This window comes from Colobus angolensis, unplaced genomic scaffold (genome assembly GCF_000951035.1).
Source record: "Colobus angolensis palliatus isolate OR3802 unplaced genomic scaffold, Cang.pa_1.0 Scaffold108, whole genome shotgun sequence".
Taxonomy (NCBI): Eukaryota; Metazoa; Chordata; class Mammalia; order Primates; family Cercopithecidae; genus Colobus; species Colobus angolensis.
Window position 1 is genome coordinate 7116283 of NW_012111808.1, and position 9972 is coordinate 7126254.

Below are 9972 nucleotides of genomic sequence, written 5' to 3' on the forward strand. Positions count from 1 at the left end.
ATGTGGTCCCAGTTTCTGAAGTCCTCAAGGGCATGATAACATGATCTAGTTCTACCACAACCAATAAGGTGACAACATATTCATCCAAGCTTTCACATGGGCTCTTAGCACACATGGATCATACCTTACAGCTAGAAAGATGTGACATTTTGCTTAATGAGGATTAAGTGTGTAGGCATCACCACCACCCCTTTCTCTACAGGTGTTTCAAGCTGGAAACTAACTGTTCAAGAAGTGTCACATACTTACATGATGACAGATCTATAATGCATTATGTGGAGAGTCAAGCAGTGTTGGAAGGGTGTGCCTTCTTTAAAATTCTGCTTAGTCCCCGTCGGAAAACATGAGGCTGGCCTAGGTCAGCTGGGCTTGGGGTATTTGTCCCTAAGTCAGACAACTTTGATGCTGCCATCCACATCACAGGTCACATGACAAAATAACTCACCTCCTCTTTGTAATGCTTTCACATTCCAATAATTCTTGGAAGAAACTTGTGGTACATGCTAAGTTCTTGCTAGCGCCTCTGCAGAAAACCTTCTGTTACCACCGTCCCTGGGTTTTCCTGACTCTGCTTGAAGCTGTGGGATTTCTGTTGCTGAAAGGACACAGCTGGGCTACCGGAAATTAAGATCTTAACCCCCAAAGTGTGACATTAATCAAATGTATGTCCAAAACAAGTATCTTAAAAAGGTCCCAAAGGAAATCTTTGGGTCAAAATTCCTTTACTGAAATATAAAGGGAATTAAAATTCCATGAGGACAGAGGATTCTTGCTGTTGCTGGGGGTTTGTCCAATTTTAAGATATATTCTAAGTGTCTAGAATGGTGCCTGGCAGATTGTAAGCACCCAACAAGTATTCGTTGACTAAGTAAATGAAGATTGTTCGTAAGATTAAAATTAGTCAATAGCTTCACAGAAAAAAAGAACCTCACTTGGCAGAAGAGGAACTGCAGATGTTATAACTGTTTACTTTTTCATCCCGCAAATAAAAGCAATAATCTAAAACAGAATGTGATCTTTGTTCTTTAGATACTCAACAATGCCCCAAATGCCAGCAGACCCTCTAAACTCACAAAAGCAGCTCCGGTCCTGCTGAGCAGGAGAACAGCAGGGTTTGGAAAGCTGCTGATTGAAATGCAAGCCTTCTCCTGAGAAGACAGAATATCTAGAATCAAGAAAGAGGCATTTGGCTTTTCCGGGTGCACCCACCCCAGCTTCACTTACAAAGGATGAAGTTAACCATAGGAAGTCAGGCAGCAACCAGAGTAGCAACTGGATCTGATCTCAAAGGACACATCAGGGAAAGAGCAGCCTTTTGTGGTTACTGAGTTACAATTGTTTCCAATTCCTCTGTATTGTTTCTCTGAGAGTGAGTGAGAAGTGATACAGAATCTTCCCTCCCTCCTTCCCTCTAACACCTGTTCTTGTGGGAAGGCAGGGGGACCCCCTTTAAAACCTTGATCCTCTACTCCAAAGCCAGCGTCTGTGACACAATTAACACATGGGCAGGAACCCACACATCCTCGTCAGGTGTTATTTAAGATAGCAAGTTCAAGGAGTTAGCCATAGCTGCCAGAATCTAGCACCTGCTACACATTTAGCAATTAAAGTTAATAGGTCTAACTAGGAACCAATGAAAACAATGGCAGCATCTCAGAGGTACAGTTAATCTCTGGTTTTCAGAACAGACTTCCTAGCTCACATTTTAAATAAAGCACATTTGGAAAGGAAGAGCAGTTCTTGAAGGCCTAACAGATTTCAGTTAAATCTTACTGTTTACTTTTAACATAGTCATTCTGTCATTCAACAAATACGTATAGAACAGCCTCTCTGTCCAGACACAGAGCTAGCCTCTGAGGATATAGTCATGAATGAGAACAGATGGCCCAGACAGTTGACAGCCCATGCTAGAGATGGCCTAACACAGGAGAGGAGAAGGCTGCCTTCGGCATGCAAGGTGTGTGATTCAGGTCATTCTGCACAAAACCACCTCTACCTAGCACCTGCTCTCTTCTTCACAAGTTTGTTTTTCTTTTGTTCGTTTTGAGACAGAGTCTCGCTCTGTTGCCCAGGCTGGAGTGCAGTGGCGTGATCTTGGCTCACCACAACCTCCGCCTCCCAGGTTCAAGTGATTTTCCTGCCTCAGCCTCCTGAGTAGCTGAGACTACAGGTGCGTGCCACCATGCCCGGCTACTTTTTATATTTTTAGTAGAGACAGGGTTTCACCATGTTGCCAGGCTGGTCTCAAACTCCTGACCTCCTGATCCGCCCGCTTGGCCTCCCAAAATGCTGGCATTACAGGCGTGAGCCACTGCGCCTGGCTAGAGTTCTTCACAACTTTCATATCATTTCCTCCCTGAACTACATGCCCTGAATGAGCCAACTCTTCACAGAGCTGCCCTCAGTACCTGGCCTTAGGTATGCCAGCCAGAGGACAGGGAAGCAAGCAGAGGAGAGAAATCAGAATGGGCCTGGGGCTGATGATCCGATTTCTAGTTTTCTTTCCGCCAGTAAGACCCTCCATAATCCTGGACAAGGGATGAAAGTGGTGTAACTTCAAGTTCTAGTTCAGGCTGTGCCTTCCACTGGCTCTTACGGCCATGAGTAGAGTAGCTTGGTCAGTCAGGGAGGTAGCAGAAAACAACAATACTCTAATTTTCCCAGGGCACTAGGTTTCTGGGCTCTCCTACATTTCAAAACAGCATCTGGAAACGAGCGATGTTTCTGGCTGCGGTCTCAAATTGCTCTTTCAAAAAGATAAAGTTCGTAAGACTCACCAAATTCAACAAACATACATTGAGTATCTAAAACATTCAACATGCAGACTTGGCAGGATGTAGTGATGACGATGGGAGGTATTACTAACATAGCGCTTCCTATGTGTCTTAAATTTTTCAAAGCACTTTATATGTATTAAGCACAATCCTCACAGTGGCCCTATAATTTAAGTACCAATTGGATGCTCATTTTACAGAGGAGAAAATTAAAAGCACAGAGATTAAAACTGTTCAGGGTCACAAAACCACCAAGTAGTAGAGCCGGGATTCAAACTGCAGCAAAGAGTTTATATTATTTTATGTGTTTTGACATTATCGAACCTCTCCCGCCATGGGAACTTGGTGACTTGCCATAGAAGTGCACTATACAGTCTTTCCTCAAATGTGTCCTTACCTAGAGCCCAACACTATCAATCTGGTAGTACTATTCTAATTAAAAGGACCTTGCTTTTCAAAGTACTCCAAGTAAACACGGGAACGTGGGAAATTAGGCAAGAACACTGTCTAATAAGGCAGCACTAGCTGGAGAGATGAATACCAGCAGGGCAGATGAATACCAGCAGGGCAGAGGGGCACCTGGGGCATCCATACCACTTAGCCTCCACGTGGAGCTCCATGAATCCAACGTCAAAAATCACAGCTAGTTTTTTAAAAGTATTTACCAAACAGTTAAAGAACCATTTCGTCAAGCCAAAACACACACACACACACACACACACACAGACACACAACCACAAAGCCATGCCTATCTCATCTTGTTTTCTGTGAAGGTGATGGCAGTCTGTTGGAGTGAGCATCCCTCAAAGGTCTACAATGTGGCCAAGGACTTTGATTGTACATTGTTCTTTTTTTAAACAACCGTTCCAAATATCGTGAGATGCATTGTTACACGAAGTCCCTTGCTTTCCTAAAAGCCACCCTACTTCTAAGAAGAAGGGCTCAGTCCTCTCCGGAGTCCACACAGGGGAGGTGATAGCATTGCTTTCATGTAAATCATGTAATGCAAAAATTTTTAAATCTTCATCTTAAAAGTATTTTATTTTGACCAGCCTTCATGGCCCCCCTTTTTTGTCCCCCAGCTTGAGACGTATGAAGGCTTTTGGTCTCCCTGAGAGTGGGTGGAGGCAGTCAGGGCTTAACTGTACACCTACTTGAGACCAGTTGAATGAAAGTATACACTTTTAAAAACGGGGGAAAAACCATTTTGAAGAACATGGTTAAATCTTCTTTTGCCCAAAAGCCATTTCTAGCTGCTTGTCTCTCTTCCCCATCACTAGTACAGCATATGAACTACATGACTTTGAACTCAATCATACAGCATTGCTTATTGGTCACAGTTTCAAAGACCTTGATATAAAATCAAGTCTGCAAACTGAGGCCAGAGATTGTACTTTATCATTTTATATTCAAACATTTCCTAGGACTATTCTGAGCTTGAAATCAATGCACAATAGATTATTAATTAAGAAGTCAAGGGTTGATTAGGATGTTTATTCCACAGCCTCAGTGAAAACTGGGTTTCATTAGTGTTTCCTACACACAAGCATATTTCTTGTTTAAGGAAAGCTTTTTTTTTTTTTTTTTTTTTTTTTGAGACAGAGTCTTGCTCTGTCACCACGCTGGAGTGCAGTGGTGAGATCTCAGTGCCCTGCAACCTCCACCTCCTGGATTCAAATGATTCTCTTGCCTCAGCCTCCAAAGTAGCTGGGACTACAGACATGCACCACCACACCCAGCTAATTTTTGTATTTTTAGTAGAGACGGGGTTTCATGATGTTAGCCAGAATGATCTCGATCTCTTGACCTCGTGATCCACCTGCCTTGGCCTCCCAAAGTGCTGGGATTACAGGCATGAGCCACCGCACCCAGACAGGAATATTTTTATTGGTATCACCCAATAAAGGAAAGGTAAAATCTTTTGTTCAAACTACATGGTTTGGGAAAGGGGGGAAAAGAACTTGTGGGCAAAACTTTGATACCCACAAGACAGGTAATGCTGTAATAACTTTATATGCTTAGTTTGGCTATCAGTTCAGTTCAGCTACATTACCCAACTCTGATATCCTAACTACGGGTAAGAATATTCCCTGTGTCACATTATAATGCTGAGCAAATACATAAACTCACTAAGCTGTCACTGGCATTCATTTGAGAAGTGCTTAATAAACATTAGGTACTTGGCACAATACACAATGGGGATAGACAGTCCATGGAGACACTGACCCTGTGATTAAGATAAAATCCTACAAGGAAAGAGTTATGTATGTATGCACGAATTTTGTGTATAAGCTCAGTTGTCCAAGACAGACTGCAAGGGCAATGGTAATTCAGAAAGCCTGGATGTGATCCTGGTGGATGACAGTGTTTTCTGTGAAACTCTGTCTTTGAAATGTACAGCCATCTGGGTTTCCAGTCTTCTTACTTATATCCCAGAATCTGGAACATCCCATACACACCTCTGGGATGATGAAAGGGCTCATGCATTGAAGTCAGACAACCCTGAGTTTGAATCCTGGCTCTCACATATATCATTAATATCTAATGATGAGATTTGCTTCACTTCTTTGTAAAGTTCAGATAATACAAATGCTACAAAGTTGGCCGTACGTGAGATGGCTGTATGTGAAGTGCATAAAATAGTGAAATACACTGTCAAATCCTCAAGTTGTCACTCCCATTTAATAATCTAATAAAAAATGCTAGAAGTAGAAAGGTGTTGCTTACATGAAACTAAGTAAAACATAAGTAGGGTAAGGAGGTAGTTTCAGGACAAAGGATATTCAGAGTCCGTTTTTTCTTCTCCAAATCATTTAGTTTACCATAACTTTTGGGTATAATGGCAGATCAGATTTATCACTCACTCTATCATACTTATTTTAGTATTAAACCTATCTCTCATATTAATGATTTAAGAGATGAGGTCTTGGCTGGGAGCAGTGACTTATGCCTGTAATCCCAGCATTTTGGGAGGCCAAGGCGGGCAGGTCACTTGGGGTCAGGAGTTTGAGACCAGCCTGGCAAAATGTGGTAAAACCTCATCACTACTAAAAATACAAAAATTAGCTGGATATGGTGGCAGATGCCTATAATCTCAGCTACTCGGGAGGCTAAGCCAGGAGAATCACTCAAACCCAGGAGGCAGAGGTTGCAGTGAGCCGAGATCACATGCCATCACACTCCAGCCTGGGCAATAAGAGTGAGACTTCATCTCACTCTGCTATACAGGCTGGAGTGAGAATGCAGTGGCATGACATGTTAGTAACTTTTTTTTTTTTTTTTTAAGGAGGCTTGCTCTGTCACCAGGCTGGAGTGCATTGGTGCGATCTCAGCTCACTGCAACCTCTGCCTCCTGAGTTCAAGTGATTCTCCTGCTTCAGCCTCCCAAGTAACTGGGACTACAGGTGTGCGCCACCACCCCCAGCTAATTTTTGTATTTTTAGTAGCAATGGGGTTTTGCCATGTTGGCCAGGATGGTCTCCATCTCTTGACCTTGAGATCCGCCAGCCTCGGCCTCCCAAAGTGCTGGGATTACAGGCATGAGCCACCACACCTGGCCTAGTAACTTTTTAAAAGTCATTTTTAAACACACTTCAAGTTCAGAATTGGCTTCCAGAGTTCCTTCACTTGTGCTGAAAACCATTCACCAAAAGCCACCTGGTACAGAGAATTCTATATAGTCAAAGAACATTCCATCAGTAATGCTGCATTACTCACAGCTCAATTCAAAGTGACTTTTAAAGGCTGGCTTCCTGGAAGGCTGGTTGTTTATCTCACTTTAGTTTAACAAGGTAGGACAGCTAACTGTTTGGTCATCTGCAAAAGCCTCCATGCTCCTTTAAGGATCTGTCTAAATGGGTCTGCATGTATCCTGGGGATGAGGACACTGGTTTCTTACAACAGTGCTTCAAGATTGTATGCGTCTCTCATTAAGAGAGATTCTGATTCAAGAGATCTGGGGGCAGAGGCCTGGGATTCTAACAAGCTCCCAGATCATGCTGTGCAGCTGGTTTCCAGATGATACTTGAGGTAGCAAGGGTCTACAGGGTTAGGACAATCAAGTCACAAACTAAGGAAAACAGTATCCTCTATTCTTGGGGTTCAAGATGAGTCGATTATAGAAACAGGATAAGACCAATGGAATACAGAGAACGCTTGACTTCCATAGAGAAAATAGATCTAAAAACAAAATCTAAGATCTTTTCATATACACAAGGATCAATACCACTTTCAAGCTGAAAGCATCCTTTCCCATTCCTTTAAACAAAGCTCTTTCTTCTTCTCCTTGATATAAAACATCATTTTTGCTAGATCTCATAGAAGTTTGAGTAGCTGTTAGTGAAAACACATGCCAAGGTGCTGCTAGTGTCTCCTGTTGAAAGAGTATAAAAGAAACACCACACTGCTTTAAAAAGTCTGGAAAAGACGACAGTAATGGCATTAACAAACAGAATAATCGGGCACCAAATGGTTTCTGAAAATCTAACATGCATTCTGTAACTGTCACTGATTTATGTGAAGTCTGACCTTCAGGGACTGAACAAATGAGCAAACCATCTCAGTGTCATTTCCCATGTTAAATTCGAGTCTTTATACCGTGCTGATAGGAAAACAATGTGTCCTAAGAAACACTGTGGTCGTGTGGATGAAAGACAGGGCTGGAACCAGGCAAGCAATCCTGCTGCCAGTACCACCAGGTCACTTCAGGAGCTCGGTGACCTTGCTCACCCAGTTAGCCTCTTGAAGACTTAACCTGCCAACTGAACATACTCCTTTCTCCTCTACTACCTCTCTTTTTGTTCAGCGTTCATGCCCCGCACACGCCAAGAGTCACTCCTAAGCGCAAGAAGTGACTGTTGATTTGCCTAATTGTTGTCCCTCCACTGCCAACAACAGATTTAAGAGCAGAAGTACACGATGTAACTGATGGCGCTTTTGTACCCATAAACTGACAGCCCTGGAATCACTTACGTCTGAACCTTTGGGTATATGAAATGCTCTCAGCTGCAGGAAACGCTATCATTGATTCATAGGCAACAACCTTATGAGGAATAAAACATTGTTTTCTTTCAAGTTCGTTTCTAGGGACTGCTGTGTTACCGTGTACTACTCAGTATTTATCCCGGCAACCTGAACAGAGTATATAAGTCTCAGAGACAGTCAGGTGTGGGCATATGATCACAGTACCTTGTACAGCGCCTCTAAAAAGCAGATACCCAATAAACGTTTATGGGTGCATGCTCCCCTATCCAGTGAGAGCACTGGAACAGAAGCCAAGAATTCAATGGTGAAAAACCAAAATCAACCCTCATCTCCAAAAGGCTGCAAGCAGAACAGTGGTTCTCTCCTTTCGGAGATAAGAACCACCTGGGGATCATTTTATAACTACCGATTCCCTAGCCCCATCCACGCTTAGTGGTCACCCAGGGTCACTCATTTAACAGATACCCAGGTGGATCTGTGGCCCACATTCTTAGAAATACTTTTTTCCTCTGCCCCAACAATCTTTTTGTCTTCACTCAACACAACCACTCACAATCCTCCTCCTCCATTTTTGTCCAGAGGCCGTGACAGTCACACGCTGCCCCAACAGAAGGTCAGAAGACAGTCAAGTGCCAAGAATTGCCTTGTTGACTTTGTGCTTTCACAACAAAACACGAATACAAAAGCCGCCATCCGTGTTTGCTACGCCCCATTGTTTACACCCAAAATCCAATCCAATCTCCTTCACAGACTTGTAGCCGCCTCTTCTCCAACTTTCGCCACGCAAGTATTTCAGGGAGCGGCAAACATCCTCAGGATCTCAGGGCACACACCCTAGATGCAAACTCAGTTGCCCAGTGTTGCTCTGACTCCTATCCAACCAACACTCAAAAATTCGCACCGCGCAGCACGCACCCAGCACGTTCCGGTGTAAACGCTGCTCGGGTCCCAAGCGCGTCTCCAAACCCCTCCTTTACGGCGCCGCCTCCCAGTCAGCCCCGGTGCGCAGTGGCGAACAGTCGGCAGAGCCCCCAGGCTTACCTGTAGCATGTGGTGAGCTCGCCTGTGGGCTTCAGACACGGGTATTTAGTCGTCGCGATTTTACTCTCTGAGCAGATTTCTCTACGAAAAAGTGCAGAGGAAACGTTTGATTCTCAGCGAGACAGCGGAGGCGGGCAGTGCGCTCTGGGGAGTCCCTGGCGCGTGGGGGATCGCCCCGCTCCGCGTCCCGGCGCGCTGGGCAGGGGCTGGTCCCCAAACGCGTACGCGGAGCAGACTCCGGGCACAGGGACGAGCCAGGCGAGGGTCACGACGGAGCGAACCAGCTCCAGGAGAAAGGAAGCGGGGTTCACGATCTGTGCCCGCCGGTGTGGTACGCGGGGGGAGGCAGGAACGCTAGACAGAGGGTATCCCAGACGCGACCCACGGATGGCAGGGCGCATGGGCTGATACCCGGGAGCTAAGGGAAGTGTAGCCCAGGACAGCTGAGCACTCTCCTTAGTGAAGGCGTGCGGATCGCTGCGGGAGTGCGCGCCGAGGAGGACCGCCGGCACCCTGGCGAGCCGGACGCGCATCCAGCAGGAGCTCGCCCTCCGCTGGGGCTTGCAGCGCTTACCTGTCGCCGTCCTCCGGCTCCTCTCTGTAGGTCCACGTGTGTCCCAGCGCCAGGAGCAGCAGCAGCGGACCCAGGCTCCTGCCCAGCTGGCCCCTGGCAGCTCCTCCTCGGCTCGGAGGCGGCGGCACCATCAGGGAAGCTCCCGGCTTCTTCCCAGAGCCGAGCTCTGTCCCGGCCCCGCGTCCTGCTCCTCCGCGGCCGCCGCCTTCCCTCTTCCCGGCAGGGGGCGCCGGAGAGCAGGGGCGTTTGCACCACCTGCACGGGGAGCAGAGGTCCGGAATATTATGTGGCTGGGGAGAAAATAATGCTGGAAGTTGGGGTGCCAGCAGAGAGGCAGGTAAAGGGGGTACCTGCGGTGTCCGGCCGGCACGAGGGCCCTGGGGTCCAAGTTGTCTCGTCGGGACCTTCACGCCGGATTGACAGACTTGCCGGACTCGGCTTGGGGCTGCGTCCTCGACTCTTCCCTCTCCCTCCTCTGGGAGAACCGCGCAGGGTGGGGAAAGCGGGCGGCTGTTTGCATTTTGCACCAGGGTCGCACGACCGGGAGGAGGAGGAGCTGATTCTCCACCGGGGAGAAGAGGGAGGGGGAGGAGAGGGGTT

General features: G+C 46.3%; 1 protein-coding gene across 1 annotated transcript in view; it reads right to left on the reverse strand.

The window, feature by feature from the left end:
- The window catches only part of CCBE1 (collagen and calcium binding EGF domains 1), a 254815-nt gene extending 245248 nt beyond the window's left edge, over positions 1-9567 (reverse strand). The window contains exons 1-2 of the mRNA XM_011949419.1: positions 9373-9567; positions 8799-8879 (exon numbers count right to left, since the gene is read on the reverse strand). Coding sequence (XP_011804809.1) covers positions 8799-8879; positions 9373-9503 — 212 coding nt within the window. The 5' untranslated portion in view covers positions 9504-9567. The remainder of the gene's footprint in view (positions 1-8798; positions 8880-9372) is intronic.
- Between the last annotated feature and the right edge of the window lie 405 nt (positions 9568-9972).